Genomic DNA, 20,146 nt, shown 5'->3' on the forward strand with positions numbered 1-20,146 from the left:
ATTCTCCTTACATGTTCTACAGTGGCCTCCTTTTTCAGACTTTCGCCATGCATTTTTCAGGTTATAAAAGTATCAACAGTAGCGACTGAGCTTTATCATGGCCACTTCACTTTGCATGGAAAATTCACTCAAGTAAGCATTTTCACTTGACCTTCAGATATTACTGTCTCTGCGAAGTCAAAGCATGGCTATTTTTTAAGTAAACTGTACGAGAAGTTAGAATTATAGCATAATTTAAATGCTAAAACATTTATTACAAGAAACACTAGTAGAGAGAGTTAATAAGGCAAAGTATTAGCAATGTCCTTTGCAAAATAATCATTAAGTTTACATAAAGCAGAATTTTACCCCTGATGCAAGTCCCAGGACTCTTTCTCTTGTTAGACAAATATAAACCACTGCACTAAGTAGCCATCCTATCTAATTAAGTTAAAATGCCAATTAGTGAGAAATTCATAGCACTAGTACTGGTAAAATGAGGCATGTACTGCAGTTTTTTGTAAGGTTTTATAAGCTCGTGTGTCCTTTGACCGAGTCCAGTCGTGACTCATCAATTATGTATGTTAACCATCCAGCTCCTTCCAGCTTCTCCTGCTGTGATTGCAGAAGCGGGCCTGAAAATGTGTGAATACACACCCAGCCTTTCCTTACTGGATTGTTTTTGTGAGTTGCCATGGCAATAATCTCAGGCCCCCACCCTCCCACAGACACACAGAAAAACTCCTACCCCTTCCCACAAACCCAAATATGGCCATGTTTGTAGGGCAACCTGGAGGCCAGAGAGGTGGAAGAAAGAGACTAGAAGGTGAAAGTTGAGATAATAAAAACAGAAAATGCACAAGAAAAAAAATGAGAGTTGGAAATAAGAGTCAAAAGGAGACATGTACAGAAAACAGAAAGCGAGTGTGGGATGGCTTTATCAGCAGAGGAATGTCTTTCCCGCTAATATCGTGTAACAGGACTAATGGGATTAGAAGGGGAGGGTATTCTTGTTAGTCACAATGGGTACACCAGATATTTCACCATTCAGTTGAATGAATCTTGTGATACAAGTGATAAACTATAGCACCTAGTCATTCTACACTGACCAGACTTGTGCAAGTCTTGCTTAGAAAAACAAAATTATAGTTGATTTAAACTTGCTAAGTAATTTAGTGTCCTTGGTCGTCAGTTTTAGGAAAGGGAAAGACCTGACGCTGCTTCCCTTTAGATATTTTTTTCCATTTTATGTCACTCAGGTGGCCTTTATACCACTTACCCAGGAAACTTAAACGTAATAATTAAAGCTAAAAATGCAGAGTATAAAGCAGCGATCCATATAAGATGAAAGCAAGGTTGGTTAGCAAGCAAACACACTGTCTGGCAGCACTAGTTAAACACAGAAACCTGCTGTTAAGTGCTAAATAATATACAAACTCTGCATCTCACCCACCAAAACTGAAGACCAGACTGTAGGTGTTTGTACAATCAGCCACTCATAAGACAAATGCATTTAAAATTGTTTCAAAAATTCCCAACGCTACAAACACTTTCAAGAGCTCTGAAATGAGCACAGTTAGAAGACACGTGGCAATTACAGTCACCTGTGTTGGCTTCCATCTCTCTGTTAGAGCAGACATGTCTGTAATTGTGTAAACTTTGATTGACCCCTGGTCTTAGGGGATTGATTTGTGTTTGACCTCAAGTGGCCAGTTGAGGAACTGCAGGCCAGTGTGGCTACCTGTAGTTTTGCTTGGTAGGTTTTGAATTTCTTCGACCATGTCTTACGAAATAATAAATCTAAAAGGGCTTCTTTAAAAAATATGTGAGAAGAGGCATGATTTAACAAACCAACATGAAACACATGAAAAAGGTCATTTGGGAATCTTGGGATAATTTTAACGTTTCATCAAAACCTAAAATTTCATTTTTGAAATTCACACACATGAAACCTCCAGTAACTCACAAATAAACTGGGATTTAGTGAGTTGTTGTTGTTTTTGTTTTTTTAATGGATGTTGCCAGTTTGTTTACACAAATTGCTTTTGGGAAATGAGTCACAAAAAACCATCAGATTTAAGTAAAACTATACAAATGACTGATATTGGAGCATGGACAGCTATCACCTTGCTTATTAATGTACTTATTGGTGCCATCAAATGCATGCACAGTATGCACAGTGGGTAAAGACAATTTCTGTCATTACTAAAAACAGCTTAACAACAGCCTAAGGCATTTAAATTTAAATTGAGGTATTTATTTTTAATTTGCCTTTGCAGTAAAGGAGACATTGCATTGATTAGTCTCCAACTATCTACCACTTTGTTGTTTGCCTTTTTGTCGCTGTTCCTGTTTTTAACCAGCCCTGCTATCTGTGGATTGTATAATTCCCTCCCGCTGTCTGCCAGTCTGCACTCACTCCCTCAAACTTTTTTTTTTTTTTGGCTGAGCAGGGTCAAATGGGGTCAGGGTTCTGAGAAACGCATCCCCCATAATCCCTCACTGCTTAGCCAGGTTGCTTTGTCACTCACAGCACGTACATTCTTTTATAAACACATGTGCATGCATGTGCAAATGGTATGAAAACGTGGATAGACTTTTTTGTGTCAGCTGGCAGTTGAAGTGTTCATTTTCTTCCTTAGTGAGAGGGTTGCAGTGGAAAAGGTCTCTGTGTCTACATTGGCATGCATGCATGCATATTAAGAGATAACAGGTTAGGAAAGGGAGTCAAAAAATGTGATTTTGAGTATAAGAGTATAAGAAGGCCTTTGTATTCCAATATTTGCAACACATGAGCTTTTATATATTATTTTTATGGTCTGGTAGCTTACCCTTCATTTTGCATAGTCTTTATCATTTACATGCACTCTTTCTAAACGGTTATTAATGACCAAGAGATTAGGTTGCGTATGCAGACATCCAGCAGTAGTAACCAAATTCTTCCCCAGGATGACCCCTTACCCTATTCTTATTTTTGTGAAGTCCATTAAGCAGGTTACAAGAGAAAGTGAGTCATAATCAAGATTCTTATTTGCAAGTGTCACTTCATCTGTGTTTTGATATTTGATTCTTGAATATACTTCTTGCTTCTTTACTTTCCACTCACCTTATTTGCTGCCTTTTTCTTTTTTACTCTCCAACTTTTCCACGTTACTCTGGACCAGTCCCTCTGTCCGTCTGTCCTTTTCTAATCCCTTTTATAAACCATAACGGCTCTGGCCATGAGAACCAAACCTTCACCATGACAACCATAAATTCAGGCATGTCCCAACAACTTCTTCACTTTGTGTGTGTGTGTGTGTGTGTGTTTGTGCGCTAGTGTGTGTAGCCCAGCTGTTGAACAGATGGAATGCTTGCTATGCAGTAGATGATAATAGTGTGGAATCTGAGGTCTATGCCCCTCTCTACCTCTATTTGCCTCTTTCCTCTCCGCTCTCACTTCTGAACCCACTCCTTCCCTTCTGGTCTTTCTCTGATCTCCACACCTCTCCCTGCTACAGATTGAGCGTCCATCACTTTGCTTTGTTCTCTCTGATTAGAGGCTTCTAAAGATGGGTATCATAGCTCACTTTGTTCCTTTTGAGCGACACACCACACGCACCCTGTGGCCCAGTACGTGTGTGGAGCGGGGGCTGAGTGAGCGGCTGTTGCCACATTTTTCACATTTTTTTTCTCCAGGCCTTAAAGGTCTTTTTCTGTCCCAGTGCAGACAGACTGTGTCTACGAGCCATAGGCCATCATGCAGGAGGAATGCAGTCTCCTGAATGTCAAAGTGACTCACATTTTACTGAAACGCTCTTTGCAAGTGACATAACTAATTTTGAAGTCTCTGGATGTGTAACATTTAAACATTTAGGAAAATGCTGTAAACAGGGAGGGAGAAAGCGGTACAATTTACAGCGCAAAGACAGGAATGAAGAGAGTCAAGCTTACTCTTTGCTTTTAAGTCGACTTCAATATATTTAAGAAAGAAACATCCAGTCATGAAGCTTCAAATTATATAGTGGGAAGTGCTTAGACTAATCTGAGGTTTTGTTAGTCAGAATAAAATGATGAGACTAACCAAGGCCATTACCACCAGGTGGGAATTCTGGTGGTCACTTTCTTAGCATGACTGTCTTCTCTCCTACGTTTATGACTTAACGGAAGTTTTAAGCTAAAATAGTTCCCTGTTTATTACATCAATTTACTCCAGGTCTCCATCGGTCCTAGTAGTTTGCAGTTGCTGTTGTGCCAGAAAGGCATGTTGCACCATGAGAAGAAGGTATGCGAGTGGTTATTAATCTCCCTAGGAGGCATATTGCTAGCATCTGGAAGAAACTGTCAATGCCTTTTGTCTGCTTCACAGGCAAAAATGATGCTATTAATGATTCAACTGTTTCTTTGTTTTTTACTATTCTTATTAATAAAGGGGAAAAATATTCAGATTGGACCAAAAACAAACAAACAAACAAACAAAAGAAATCCAAGCGATGATCACAGTTAGTTATTTTAATAACATACCTACATTATCATTGCTTCTGTAGAATGTCTCATACCACTACAGAGCGCTGTTATAACAAAATAAAAATATGTACATACACTATATACTTCTGCTGTATTTTTGTAACTTTTAGGAAAAGCCAACCTGGATTTGTAAGTGAGTCATTACTTTATTTATCCGGCTGTTGAGATCAATGGTGTGCATCTGCTCTGCACCTACTGATGATGTCAGTAAAGTTTCTGTAATCCTTTCCTGACATCATCCTAATCCTTTTTCCCTCTTTCCACTTTCATCCCCCCTTTGTCCTCCTCTCCGTTGATCCCTGGCTTGCTCTTTGTCTCTCAATTTCCTTGTGTTTTTATACCTAATCTCTTACCCAGACTCATCTTTCCCATCCTTTCCCCTCTCTTTGCACTCTGTCTTTTAGTGTCTCTCTTTCTTCCTATAAAATCTGCCCGTCGCCTGGTCCCCTCCCCCCATCATTTTCCCTTATTCCTCTTCTTCCTGCTGTCCGTTGTGCTCCGTCTGACTGTTCTCGGTAATCAAACACAGTCGGTCAGACACAGACGGGATGTGAGGTCAGACGAGAATAGGAAGTTATGGTGCGTGGGCAGCGCCAAAAACAGAAGAGAGAGGAACAGTAAGGACACAGGAGGATGTGGAGTAACACCGAGTAGAGGTTCCGTTTCAGATTTCAGCTGTCAGCATCATCTCCTGGTTCATCTCGGTATTAAACACTTAACCAGATGGACTCGCCAACGACCGCCAGTCATAACACTCAGTGGTGAGGTAAAGAAGTAGTGTTTTTCAAACGTTATTACACGTCTTCTGAAATATTAAATAAGTTCTCTTCTTATGTCAGAAGTTGAATTTGTTGAGACCACCTCTTAACTTTATGCTCTTGGTTACATGAGACCAGTACTGTAAATGTGGGGCAAAATCACTGAGCAGGCCATACTCCTGTCTTTTTTTCACTCAACGGCTGATCCGATAAGCTGGGTCAGCCTGTTTGATGGAGCTCTTCATGTCTGGAGCTGTGCTGTAATTCCATAAAAGAGAAAAAGTTCGGTTTTGTCCCAATGGAAGAATGGAAAGATAAGTGTATGTATAAAAAAAGGAGAGAAAAGAGCACTAATGAGCTAATGTGTCTAGCAGTGCATCTGTTGAACTCTATCCGTGCTGCCAGCCCCAACACACACATGTACAAACAGTAGCTTAAACTTCCCCCCCACTGCCCATCAGCAATCTCCTGTGACCTAATACTGAGACGCACACACACAGTCTCTCTTTTGCTCTTGCCCTTTTTTTCTCACACACAGGGAGGGCAAGTAGAGGTTGTGCTTCCATGACATCACTGTTGCCATGACTCATAAGTGTACCCCAGGCACATTAAGGCGCTCTCCTCCATAACCCGTCAGAGGAACCGACATACATGCACACACACACATGCACACTCCATCATTTGTGCCAAATATACATCGATCTTTGAAACCCAAACTGCGTTTTACACAAATATACTGCGCTTGTGTGTAAGGTCTCCATTCACGTGCATGCACGCATGCTTGCATGTTTGACAGTTTCCTCGCTCCTGTAGCACGAGCATCAATCAATCTTGGTTTCATGCAGGTCTAGCTGTTGCTTACCTTCACGCAAAGATTCATAGAGACATCCTGTGTGATCTCGAGTGGTCACACTGAAATGGAGAAAACAGATTCCCTTCAATCAGGAAAAACCTCAACTTCGGGGATCACACGGGGTGGGGGTGGGCGGCAGCGGTGGGGGAGTGGGAAGTTCCCACACGTGTGCGCACACATTCACTTGCGCTCACCCTCATAACAACCTCGAGCGTCTACTAAATCACCTTTACATGTGTCGGTGGACCAGTTTTTATATGCATGTGTTTATGCTGCTCACTTTCAAAGAGGCTGTGCAGAACCAGTGACACACTCAGAAGGGACAGTAAAAACAACAGCTCCACTCACACCCTGAAATGCTTTCTAAGTAGCCTTTATCTTCATGTGGGTTACAAATATTCTCATTATAATTATTTTGAACAGATTATATTTGAGAAATGAAAGAAGTCATTGAAAAATGTTTCCCGCTATCTGTTAGAGACAGCTTCATATTCTAGGTCAAAATCGAAACTTTGATTTGTAATAGATGAAAAACTGCAAAATCTCAGTTATAATAAATGGGAAATGTGCTTTTGTGATTTTTGCTTAATAAACGATTGAATGAATAATTGATTGTCAAAATAGCTACATGTGAAATGTCTAATTCTAAGCTTCAGAATTACTTTTCATATGAATATCACATGTCACTTCCAAGCTAAATCTGCTTAACTGCGTTTTAAAGAATGCACGAAACACAGTCATCATATACACATGTATTCAGTAGAAGTCGCGCAATAAAGTCAACAAACTGGGCTGCAACAACAGCCAAACTGATGTCAGACCTTCCTGGGAACAATTACTCACAGATGTAGATATAGTTGATGTGAAAATGGTGCATCATAATGATTAGAATTATTATTTCTATGAACTGTTTAATCTGAAAACCATCATCAGTTTTTATGTACAAAGCAGAGTAGCCATTGTGGAATATGAGTCATGTTTATTTATTTATTTATTTGTTTGTTTTGGTGATCCCCATATTGTTTCATAGGTCAGAAATTTATGAGTAATCCTTTCTGTGGAATGCATTTAGGTTTTTCCTCTCCTCCTCCCCAACAGCTGTGTAACGACTTGATGAGATGAAATAGGCACTTACTGAAGAAAACAAGTGTTGCATCACACACCATTTGGCAACAGAATTTCTAAAGAATTGATGGGGGTTTTTTATTTTATTTTGGGCTATTTTTGTTTCATTTTTCCACAGATGGTTGAATTATTTGCTGGACTGAAAATGCCACAGAAAACATTACAGTTGATTAGGGAATGCAAATGCTTTTTGGTGACATTTTCAACCTTAATTCCCCCGTTTAAACGCAAACCTTGGCCGACCTTGTGTAATAATGAGCCCTCGATTTCTACATTTGACAGTACCGGTAACATCTGGGAGCTGAAAATGTTCTCATTGTCTCATTTTCAGCCATGCAGCCAATGTGGATGTGATTTGAAAGTTAGAATTTTCACTGGCAATCAAACTCACATTAAGAAAGGTAGAAACAGTTTTCATAGATTGTAATTATGGCCTGACATGTGGGGGAAAATGCCCTTGGGAATTCTCACCCCAGTTTATACACAGAGCCTCTCTTTTATGATGGAATATTTATTATGTCATTCTTGATAATTACTGTCTTTTTTTGTCTGTCTTTCTCCTCAGATCATGATTCAGAGGGGAAGCGTGTTCAAGACATGCTGTCTGCAATCGAAAAACCACAGGTTGGCATACCTCTTCCCACAACTGCACGCACACACACATTCAAACCGCTCTCATCAATCACTTCCCTGTCCGATGCAGTCACAGCTGGCTTAAGCAGTGATGACTTTTCCGTATGTTTATTTGGTCTCTTTGAGTCACATGAAAATGAAATGCTTACGTTTAGAATAATATCTATACTGACTTGTATATGCAGCACATTCCTCATTTTCAATGTTTTTTGGGGGGCTTGAGCAGCAGGGAGAGTAATTATAATTTACGCTGTGCTAATGCTGGCCACCTGAGGGCAGCATCTGCTCACCCAAGCTGCACACTCTGTAATAGCTTTTTTCCTTCCCTGAGGGGAATGTGATTGAATGAATGAGCTGCTTCCGTGCAGACATGGTTTACTAGAGAGGAACTGCTCATTCCAAGTTAAAACAGTTTGGTCAGCATGCTGTGCAAGCGGCCCATTTAACATCTTTGAGTTTACGCCGCGGCTTGAGACTGTGACAACTGAGTGATGATACAAAGAGGATATTTAGTATAACTACAGATGGAGATGCTGAGAAATACATGAAATAGATTTTTGATTGATGTCCAGTAGTAGTGATTTATCTATGCTTAAAACCTCAGATAACTTATAAACTGATCAAGTTTATTATAGTTGAGAATGAGAAGTAATACAATTCGGAGGTTTCCTTGTGACACTGTCTATTTTTTCAGTGCCGATGCATGATGCATGTTCGATGTCCTATAACTTAAAGCGTTTATGATGAATGCAGTAGTCTGTTGCAAATGTACACATAGAGTTATATAAACAGCATAAATTCACCTGGATGGATGGATTCAGCTTTTTTTCAAACAGGCATTTAAACCACAAGATGTTGTGGTTTAAAATATTTAAAAATGACTACTATTGGTAACATTGTATGCAAATCCAACAGTCATTTGTACAGTGGCTTTTAACTACCTGTTATTGACTTCACTAGCAATGCGGCTATAACTATGTGTATTCCTTTGTGTCCTGAAGGTTTCCAATATTCAGGCACGGACTGCACGGCTGTCCTGGGCCCCCCCAGCAGGGCTGGTGAACAGGCATAGTAACGGGATACCTGTGTCTTGCTCCTATGAGGTATCTCTCTCAGATAAGGGAAGAGATGGGAAATATCGCCTCATATACAGGTAGGAAACTTAGAAGTTGGGGGGAAAAAATACAGCGTCCAAATTTAATCCTTAAGGTCATCCAAAGGACACTGGTGACTTTGTATGTCTTGTCTGTGTTTCAGTGGTGAAGAATTGGAGTATCATCTGAAAGATCTCAGGCCAGCTACAGACTACCACGTACGGTAAGGCCTCAATCCTTTTAATATTAACTACTTGTGTGTTGCAGCGTATGGGGGTCCAGGAATCCCTGAAATGTTGGATAAAAACATCCTTTAACTGTTTGTTTCGTTTGTCTTTCTGTATCAGGGTGTCGGCAATGTACAATTTGGTTCGAGGCTCGTGTTCAGAGGCCGGCTCGTTTACCACAGAATCCACGGTCCCTGATGTCCCGTCATCACCAAAACTCACAAATCGTGCCAAGACCAGCCTCACCCTACAGTGGAAGGTACAGCTACTGACATCTTCTTGTCCAGATACTCCTCCATGAAGTATTTTCACTCCCAAGAAACATCACAGTGATTTGTCATTGTGACACATTTAATGATATTTTAAATTAAATATATTACAACTCCGATGCGTTAATAGTTTGAGTGCATCAGCCGTGCAGCACCGACAAGTAGTTGCACAACTCTGTTAGAATGCACCCCTGTGTCCTCTCTGACCTGTTATTTTAGTATTTTTTTATATCCTTGCACACTGTCATTCATAAAGAGTAACATCAGTCACCCAGACAGGATATAAGGCCAATCATAAAAACACAGCCGGTATTCTGTCTGTCTCATTGTCAGAGTCTTTTATCCTTAGCTAATCTCTCAATCTCTCTCTTCTCTCTTCTCTGCTTCCCTCGGTCCATTTCACTGTCACCCATAGCCCCCGGGTGACAACGGATCCAAAATTACAAACTACCTGCTCGAGTGGGATGAGGTAAGTCTGTCATCTGTCATGCTCTACCCTTACCTCAAAGCAGCACTTACACCTATCACCAGTGTCCCTAAACACATGTCAACATTGGGCTCTTCAGACAAGATGGAATAAAACTGTGAATTATGCTCTTGCAATGAATGTCTGGCTTTTCTTCCCATCTTCTATTTATACTTCTTTACTTTGTCGTGCTATTTTTTTCTTCACATTTAACATTTTGTTGTAGGTGAGCTTATCAATCCTAATGTCCGTTCTTGTCTTTATGTCTTTTCTGTATACGTCTTCTCTGCAGGGAAAGAAGAACAGCGTTTTCAGACAATGTTACTTTGGGAACCAGAGGCACCATAAGGTCACACGACTCTACCCCGCCTGTGACTACACATTCAGGTTGGCTGCACACAACGACATAGGCAGAAGGTAAAGTTCTGTTATTGAATGTGTATATATACGTTTTATATACGCACACCTGCATGAATACAGTGTCATGGGAGGCATATTGCATGTTTTTTTGTTGTTGTTCTTCATTGTATACCACTATGGCAGCAGGCAAGCACCGAACTGCTATTCTCCATGTAACATCAGTTACATACAGAAGAATAGACTTCCTCTTTTCCCATTTCCCTCTATTTCCACTCTTCTCTTGCCTCCTCTTGTCATTATAGCGTGGACCATCTCGCCTGCAGTTATTAGGGTGAAAGGGAGCAGAGAGGTCATAGAGGGGACTGAGAGTGAGGGAGGAGATATTAGCTCTGTGAACGAACTCAAAACAGCTTTAATGCATCCTTCAGTTTGGCAGATTTGAAGCTGGGTTACTTGCTTTTATTCTAACTTGAATATTTTTCCCCCCACTACAAATCATCCATCCTCCCTATGCGCTCCTTTTTTCTCTGTTTAACATCCTCTTCGGAACTCATATAACGTCTTCACTCCCAACGCCACGCACCTCTGTGATTAATCACCAATGCACTTCTGTCAGTGTCCTTTTCCTTTTCATTTTCGCTGATTTTTCTCCACCTTTCACTTTGAAAAATATTCATGTCTCCATCTCAGCTGAAATTGAAACCCATGGCAATCATTTCTTCAGCGTTTTGAAGGAAAGCTTAAAATGGAAATTTCTTTTTCGGCAGTGGCTTCAGTTCAGAGGTGGTGTATATCACCATGGGCACCCTGCCTGCTCTGCCTCTGGCACCACGGCTTGTCAGGGCAGGGGTGTCCTGGGTGACCCTGGAGTGGGGGCGTCCTGAGGGCAGTCCCAATGTGGAGCAGCTCAAATACACACTTGAGATCCAGGAGGACAACAGCGTGAGTACCGTCCATGTACAAAAACATTTGTAACTTTTATTTTTCTTTACATTAAAAATAGACCTCAAAGACTCTAGAACATCTTTTGTCTGTTTGTTAGTTTGTGCCCAGTTTACGAGTTTTATAAATCAGCATCAGGGTGTGTTGTACTACAGCAGTCAGTCAACCGAAGACTAAAAGATCTCAGTTTGAAAGTTATGGATATACACATGAAAATAACAAATGAAAAAGACAGTATAAAGGAATATCGAAGCTTATATTCATAATCTCATGAAAAAGATTTAGGGTAAGTGCCACTGATGCACAGCCGTAAATCCAAATATGCAATACAGACATAAACTCTGAGCATGTACAGCAGGGGCCCCCGATCCCAGTCCACGAGGGCCGGTATCCCTGCAGGTTTTAGATGTGTCCTTGATCCATCACAGCTGATTTAAATGGATAAATTACCTTCTCAACATGTCTTGAAGTTCTCCAGAGGCCTGGTAATGAACTAATCATGTGATTCAGGTGTGTTGACCCAGGGTGAGATCTAAAACCTGCAGGGACACCGGCCCTCGTGGACTGGGATTGGGGACCCCCGATGTACAGCATTCTTTGTTTACAGCATTTTCTACAACATTTTTCCACACCTGCCTAAAACCTTTGCACAGTACTGTACATATAAACCACACTATATGTTCCCACAGGTTCTCTGCTCTCTTTCTACTTTATCCATATATATATCTATATACAATAAAATGTGAGCTAAAAGTCAGCATTTATTGCATCCATAAACTCAATAATTTATGCCGATCCTAATGTACCCTGAGAGAATCAAACACTGTACCTCCCACAGGGAACAGACTTTCATCCAAAGTACACTGGAGAAAACTTGAGCTGTACTGTACAAGGCCTGAAGAGGAGTACACAGTATAAATTCAGGGTAAGCATTTGTGTTTTGGTTTCTGCACTTGTGTCCCACTTGTTGAAAATCAGAAGCTTTTTTACTAAGAGAGAATATGCAAAATATGTAATTTTGGCTATAGTTTAACGAGTTGTCTAACACTGCAAATCACTAACCATTTGTCAAGTACACAACATTCAGCTGTGGTTTTTGTGCCTGTTCATAATTCGAGGACATTGTACAAATCTATCAAAATCCTCTTGCGCGTACCTCACCAGGTGAGTTTGTGTTTATTTTGGGTTTTTCTACCTTGCCTCATGCACATTGTTTGATAAAGCTTTGCATCTTCGAAAACACAAAACACATGAATACACACAAAGAATCAAGTCTTTCTGCTGTCCCTGTGCTATCCATCTGGTGTAGACATAATGTAACAAAGCAAAATTATCTATTGGATGTAGCGACAGAATTAGATAATAGAAAAGAGAAGAAGGCAGAGAAGCCAAAACAACAACACGTGAAGGGGCAGAGACTAATGGCTCCTATTTATCACGACAATTGATTTAAGTTTTCAGAAATTCTTTTGTGTGTCTCTGCTTGGCTTGCTGTGGCTCTTTTCTCAGTTTTCCACTCTGTCTATATTCTTTTCGCCTTTTCTTCTTTCCTCTTTTTCTCTTCCCCTTCGTTTCATCCTTTATCTACTTTTTGGATTTTTCTGACTAGTATTAGACAAATTTAAGTAAAAAGAGAAAGGAAAGCAGGGAGAATGGGAGCAGTGATGATGTGCAGCAAAGGGCCTTGGGTTGGAATTGAACCCAGGCTAGTACAGTTTGGCCTTGCAGCATGCAGTCGCCTGTTCAATCACTGAGCCTAATTTAGGCCTTTCTATCAACCTATTCTCGATTTCTGATCTCCCACTACACTCTTTGTCTTTTTACCTTTGTTACGTGCTCTGTGTCTCTAATTGTCCCTTCTGTCCACCTCTCTTCCTGCAGCTCATAGCATCAAACATGGAGGGAAAGAGCAGTCCAAGTGAAGTTTTGGTTTGCACCACCAATCCAGACAAACCGGGCCCTCCATCTGCACCCTGTGTCACAGAGGCAACACCCTATGGATTTACTGTCACATGGGGTAAAGAGGCACACATCCATGCGCATATATCATATCATATACATACAGATACTCATTGAGATGCTTTCATACAAAATTGATTTGGTACAGACTTTTCAGCATTATCCAAGCCAAGACTACATGTGTGCAAGTTGACTTGATCCAGATCAAACTGAATCCTGACACTGTTTGCTGTTAGTGTGTTTCACACTTTCAGAAGAATTGCAAAAATACATAAGACTGCAACAGATAGATTTTTTTGGTATTGATATTAATGTCCCAGAGAAAATAATTTAGCTAACTAAAGTAACTAAAATAATAACAATTATTTTCTACATGTTGTCTCCTGCGAATTGGAATATTGTTTATGTGCAATAATATTCCAAACTAAAATCAGTTCATCAATTGTTTTGACAGATCCTCCAATGGACAATGGGGGATCTGAAGCTCTTACGTACCTGCTTGAGATCTCAGAGGGATGTTCTGAAGGTACCTGTGTTATATCTGTCTGTCACTGTATCTATTCAAACATACCATGAAAGATTTTCCAGCATCTTAGGACAGACCTTTTTCTCTTCGTGTGCTGTTTAACTTTTCTCAACTACCAGCCTAAAAAAAATAGAAGCCATAATTGAGTCTTTCTTAGCATCAAATTAAGATATTGAAGCACACAGCGTTGCTCACACCTGCCCTACAGGAAACCTAATCTTGTCTAGTTCCTTTCAATCTATAGTAAAAGATTGCTGTTGAGTGTCAGTGTACAGAAGAAGAGAATATCAAAAGCCTTTGTTCTTTTGTCAATAGAATCGACCTAAAAAGTCATCTGGATGATTTTATCTAGCTTGTATTTACACTGTCCTGTGATATCAAGACAGGCTTTTTAAAACCTTTTTCTTCTTAAAAAGATGTGGTCATTGAAACGAATGACTCTGCCATATTAGGTTTATTCAAACTTCACTTTTAGGTACATTCAGTCTGTAGAGATAACATAGTATTATGCATTACAGAAACACAATACACTTCTGCTAGGAAATTTACGCTGTGATGTAAACAAGGCCTATATTTGCACGGCATAGTGCTGCTTCACAGGGAGAGTATTATATTTCACAGGCATACGCAATCCATCAACAGCAGAACAGAAACAAAGTGTTGTCAGTGGGATTCTGTTTCTGGAAACTGCAGAAATACGTACAAAACAGCAGCTGATTATGTGTATGTGCTTTAGTGTAATTCCTTGTTTTGTGTGTGTGTGTGTGTGTGCAGCAAACCAATGGGAAGTAGCGTACAGTGGTCCGGCAACACAGTGTGTGTGTGAGCGACTGAGACCAGGGACCGTTTATCACCTACGTGTGTGTAGTATCACCACCGGAGGACACAGCCCAGTAAGATTCACATACATGCATGCATACACAAATTTCAGCAATACACACACACACATAGATATACATATTTAAACATACATATGTTTCTTTTTTCTTTAAGGCAATGGGGGCAGTTTCAGGCCCATCTAAGTTCAGTTGTGTGTTTTTGCACGTCCAATAATAAATTGTAGTCAATTTTTTTTGAGTGAGTGTTGTAAACTGTCAGTCTGAGGTTACACTAATATGTACAGTTGTATGTCATCTGCATAACAATAATACAAAAATAGCAATATTCTATAATCTAAGTTAAAAAAAAAAAGTCTGTTTGATAGGAGAGGTCCAAGAATAAAGCCCTGAGGAACTCCACAAACTTTTTGTTCATTCAACTCCATAGGTACCAAGGGACATGAAGTACCCGCTCACTAAATATGATGGGAATTTCAAAAGATATTTTGCACTGAAAAATATAGTTGTTGTTGTCAAACAATCTTTTCAGTAATCTTTCCTAAAATTATACATGTACACCAATAATTAAGCCTATCTGTAATTGTCTTTTGTACCTTTTATTTTTTGCTCTTTAAGTGCACTGGTAGTGTTCCAGTCCGTACATTAAGTGTCCCACCAGGGCCCTGCCAGCCGCCAAGGATTGTCGGTAAAGCCAAACACAAGGAGGTGCAGTTAGAATGGGGTGAGTTCAGGCATACACGCACCCTGTTTACTTTTATTTACTAGAATATATTCGAATTATTTTCGTATAAGGCAGCTAAATCACCTTCTGGCCGTTTAATATGTTTCCCTGGCCAATTCTAATGTAAGTCGAGTCAACCACGTTTCAGCCTAATTGAGCCCTAATTTAGCTCATTAAATGCCTAACCTAGCCTCATATTTGACTTAACTCTCCTAATGTCAGCCTATTATTGTAGATTAGTACTGTTATCTCTTGGCAGGAAAAGGTCTTCCAGCCTGCCATGCTGAGGAAGTTCTTTCTTTTACCAGTTTAATACAGCTGGTCATGTCTCTAATCAGCTCACATTCAGGCACTGCTGCAGCTGCAATTACTGGCTCGAGCTGAAGGTCAAACATAAAGTATTGGAGGGTTTTCCCCACTGTCACCATTATTTATTACTTTTGTCTTTCTGCAAGCAGAGAATAGCACCAGGTTTATGGGGAAAAACCCCTAGAAAGTATTCAAAATATACCCTGTGTATTAATCTGTAAGCAGTATAAAAAGCTTGTGAAATACTGAATACATCATTAAGAATTTATGTGTAACAAGATATCGTGACATATGTATTGTGTATTTTCATCACAATTCATGTATTGTGGTTAGTTTCACTGTAAATGTTTCTTCTTATCGCTCTCTCTTATTTGATCTTCTTAGACTCCCCTGAGGGAGTGTGTGAGGAGTGTGTGTACAGTCTGGAGATGAGTGAGGGAGACGCCAAGCCAACGAAGGTGTATCATGGCTCGGAGCTACAGTGCACTGTCGCTAGTTTGCTTCCTGGTGCAACATATAGCTTCAGACTGAGGGCTGCCAATGAGGCTGGGGTAAGAAACTGTCTGGCTTTTCAAAGCAAGAGTGTGATCAATAATAAAAATGAAAATAAATAAATGAAAGCCATGACGATCTGGTAATTCACCAGGCTAGACCATAAAACTTATTAAAGAACAACAGAAAAGCGTAGCTGAAACCTTTTGAAGCTTGATCCAGCCACTTTAATAGGTCAGCCTATAAAAGAAGGGATGTTTTATAACAGCTAAGCATGAAATATTGAATTAAATAGCATTTGTTTACTTATGGCTTTGAAATTTGCTCTGCATATTGAGCACACAAACTTGGGAGCTCTTAATACACATCCAATATTAAGCAACAAGCAGAAAATTCAACTTAAAACCGTAGGTGTAGACACAGACACTGAGTAGTTGGATCAGTGTCCCCTAGAAAATTAACTTAATATTATAAGATTTGATTGTTTTGATTATCCGGTCACCTGAAAGTGAATTAGATGGCGCCAAAACCTCAGCACTGTTGCTTATTGAACAAGATGACTGTGTCTATATTTCACAGCTTTTCAGTTTGGGATTAGAATTTGATTTTCAGCTTTTGTAAACTTTTTACTGTCTAAATGATTCAACTTTCTCATTTATTTTGTGTCAATCGATCTGTGTCTCCCTTAGTACGGACCATACTCTGAGCCTACAGAGGTGACGACTGCAGCGGGTCCTCCTGCGCAGTGTGGAGTTCCCATAATCACACTCACCAGTAACACCTGTGTAACACTCAACTGGGAGGTGAGGCAAACCAAAAACACAGCTGCATTTATCAAAGGAAATAAACAGTGTATGGAAGGAACAAAAAACAGACAAGCAAATATAAAAAGACAGGCCACATTTTTTAACACTGCTAAAGAGCTCTAGCTCCCTTTTACTGTTTAAAATTAAAAAAAAGTAGTAAAGTCATCTTTTGGGCCTTTTGGTGTTGCTTAGCAGGCTCATTCCTTCTTAAGAATATACCAGCTTGCTGATTTGGCCACTCCTAAAGTTTTTTTCCTATCACTTTAAAGGGTATCTTTTTTTGTTTTTCAGACTAATAGTCACATTCATCATTTTTTGGTCCCCATACTCCACATATTCCACTGAAAATATACCAAATGAAGGTTGCACACTTTTGATTTATATACCTAATTTGTCATTGGAAAATTAAGGAACAGGCCTCACCTGGCCAGTAACTATGCAACCATGGTATAACTATCAGACTATGCATGGTTATAATGGCTTTAATTTCTAAACAGTTAATGCTGTACTTTTGTTAAAACCTTTGAATTTAGTCTGCACTTTAATCAGATCTTGATCATTTGATTTCAAATCTGCTGTGGTGATTTACCAAGGTTAAATGACAATAAATGTGGGTCCAAATACTTACCTACCTCAATAGACTTAAGTTTAGATGGAAAAAAAAAAAATCTTGTTTTTCATTTTGGGTTTGCAAAACAAGACCTGAATCCATTAACTTTCAGGTATCTGTTAATTCCATTGAGCTGATTTTGTGTTTCTATTGCAGAGCCCTGAGGGTTCGGGTACAGACATCTCTGAATATCGTTTGGAGTGGGCGAGGGAAGATGAACCCATGGAGCTCATCTACTGCGGATCTGCCACGCAGTGTGAACTGTCAGATTTGACACCTGCCACAAATTACTGCTGCAGGCTACAGGTAGTGCACACACTACTAGATATCCCTACAGTGGATTTAGATGAACATAGACAGGCATACAACATTCACTTTTGTTGAAGCCATGCATAGTTAAACTGACAATGAGAAAAGAAGAACGTACTAGTTTATGGAACATAAGCACTTCCAGAAACAAAAGAAATAACTGAATTGTGAGCGCGACAAAAATTCAGCCTGGAAACATGAAACCAAGATGCTGCAACACAAACACTCAGACTCCAGGGAAAGATTAATGGTCATTGATTCAGTTTGTATTCTGACCCTCAATGTGGTGCATAAATAAGTGCCGTCTTTCTCCTTCTCCTTCTGTTTGTCTAACTCTCTCCCTTACTCCCTTTCTGTCTTGTACCCTCTGAAGCTATGAATCCAATAACAACATGCTTTATGGCTCACATCTCTATAGGACTATTTATAATCGGTTAATAGTTAATAGGTTGACAATCCAAGGTCAACCTACCATCCTAATAATTGCTTTTCTACATGTATGTGATTTCTCTTTGTCTCTGTGCACTAGAAGTGTACGCCTGTGTGTTCATATCTGTACACCTTAAGAAGATTGCAGGAATGGATCACACCAGAGGCGCTGACTTGGTTGAAGTCTGTGTGACTCCATACGTTCTATACCTGAATGAACTTGTACTGGTTCATCTTCTGTAGCAGTGTTTCAAATCTGCACAACCTGACACGCACTTGTTTTATGAGAATGCTTTGAATGGGGGGACGCCACCGTAAGGATAAGTTAAATCAGTTTCTATGTGTTTTTCTAGCCTCTGCAAAATGAATTTGACAGCTGAGGATAAATCCGAGAAACTACTGAAGTATAACTTTTCTTGCTGGACCCAGAGTTATCTAGATAGTTTAATGCTGAGATAAACCGTCAAGGATTTATATATAAGTGCACATTGTAGATTCCTTCTCCTGGGTATCTACTCGTGAATGGTGCTTGGCTGTTTTTGGAAAGTGGCTACAGTGCATTTTTACAAGAAAACAAACACTGCTCATCTGCTTGGATTTGCTAAGTACATTTAATCCATGAATGTTGCTTTTTACATGTAACTATTACAAGGCTCAAAAATGGATGGAAGGAAGCAATTTATCTACATTTTTTATTTTTAGTTCAAGCTTTCCGAATGGACAAGATGTATATAAAATACCAATTTTGTCCTTCCTTCCTCCTCTCGAAGTCTGTAAGAGGCAATGAAGGTGACTATTACAACGAGCGATTGAAAGGCATTTAATAGTGGATACTTGAGCTGAATATTAATGTGTTTGACAGCACAAGTAAAGGATTAATGCTCTTTCAAACTAATTTGAATTCATGTCTTTCTGCTAGTTTTCTTGTCTATTCAGTTTTCTATATCAGTCCCTCCCATTTAACGTTGTCTTGCTCTTTGTCCTGTGCTTATTAATAAATCCCTTCATATTTATCTTCTTCCCTTCTTATTGTTAACCATCATCTGTCTGCCTTGGTTTTAGTCTTCACTTATCCCTTTCTTTTTATCCCTCTCCTCACCTCTGTTCTATCACCGGGATCCTCTATCTCAGCACTATCAATCACAGCAGTTTCCCCCCCTCTTCAATCTCTCTCACCCCCTCTGTGTTTCTGTGTCTCCCACTCAGGCGGTCAATCAGGCAGGTGCTGGTCCATATAGTGAGCAGAGCAGTTTCCAGACCCCAGCTACAAATCCTGACCAGGTATCATCCCTTACCCCCCTGGATCTCCCGACCTCCTCAGAGACAGGCCACTCCCCGTCTACCTGCCTCCACCTGAAGTGGGAGGAGCCAAACTGTAACGGGGCCGAGATTACCTCCTACGTCATCACCCTGGACGACCAAACCATCACTGTGGATTCACGGACAACTCACCTTGTCACAGGCCTGCAGCCAGACAGTGAATACAGGTAATGATAGCTAAACCAAAGCATTTATGCTTGTGTGTGGTGCATTACATGTTAATTACCGTGTGGTTGTGTCCCATTTTTTCATATGCGGTGCCAGCCCATAGAAAGAAATAAAATGCTGGTGCAAACATATTTGGCGCTCTAATTTTTCCACTTCTTTGTACCTTCCCTCACATCAGTTCCAATAGTTTCATTGATATCCTTCTACGAATTTGCTAATATTTATAATTCGTTATAGTGATCCTATAATTATCTATTATACTGGGGGGATGATTGCTATTTTATCACTGATGAATTCAAAAATCACAGCAGAAAAGTAGTGAGAATAGAGGACAGTTAGATTTGTCGGGAGGTCAACATCAAGTTATGTTGGAGATTACGGCATTGGGTTCAGAGGGGTTTACAGTTATGTCTTAGGCTATGATGTAAATTTCCCACTGAAGCATA

General features: G+C 39.9%; 1 protein-coding gene across 3 annotated transcripts in view; it reads left to right on the top strand.

The window, feature by feature from the left end:
• The window catches only part of fndc3ba (fibronectin type III domain containing 3Ba), an 88,088-nt gene that overhangs the window by 52,120 nt on the left and 15,822 nt on the right, over positions 1 to 20,146 (top strand). For all 3 annotated transcript variants that reach the window (XM_085391794.1, XM_085391796.1, XM_085391795.1), the window contains exons 8-23: positions 7,787 to 7,845; positions 8,856 to 9,007; positions 9,112 to 9,171; positions 9,296 to 9,434; positions 9,860 to 9,913; positions 10,203 to 10,327; positions 11,038 to 11,212; positions 12,051 to 12,137; positions 13,094 to 13,229; positions 13,626 to 13,697; positions 14,472 to 14,590; positions 15,152 to 15,257; positions 15,951 to 16,117; positions 16,748 to 16,861; positions 17,631 to 17,780; positions 19,419 to 19,699. In XM_085391794.1, the coding sequence (XP_085247920.1) occupies positions 7,787 to 7,845; positions 8,856 to 9,007; positions 9,112 to 9,171; positions 9,296 to 9,434; positions 9,860 to 9,913; positions 10,203 to 10,327; positions 11,038 to 11,212; positions 12,051 to 12,137; positions 13,094 to 13,229; positions 13,626 to 13,697; positions 14,472 to 14,590; positions 15,152 to 15,257; positions 15,951 to 16,117; positions 16,748 to 16,861; positions 17,631 to 17,780; positions 19,419 to 19,699 (1,996 nt within the window). The remainder of the gene's footprint in view (positions 1 to 7,786; positions 7,846 to 8,855; positions 9,008 to 9,111; positions 9,172 to 9,295; positions 9,435 to 9,859; positions 9,914 to 10,202; positions 10,328 to 11,037; positions 11,213 to 12,050; positions 12,138 to 13,093; positions 13,230 to 13,625; positions 13,698 to 14,471; positions 14,591 to 15,151; positions 15,258 to 15,950; positions 16,118 to 16,747; positions 16,862 to 17,630; positions 17,781 to 19,418; positions 19,700 to 20,146) is intronic.

The sequence above is a fragment of the Rhamphochromis longiceps genome, linkage group LG19 (assembly GCF_057381845.1).
Source record: "Rhamphochromis longiceps isolate RC_006_pf linkage group LG19, R_longiceps_female_GT1.1, whole genome shotgun sequence".
In the NCBI taxonomy this organism is placed as follows: domain Eukaryota; kingdom Metazoa; phylum Chordata; class Actinopteri; order Cichliformes; family Cichlidae; genus Rhamphochromis; species Rhamphochromis longiceps.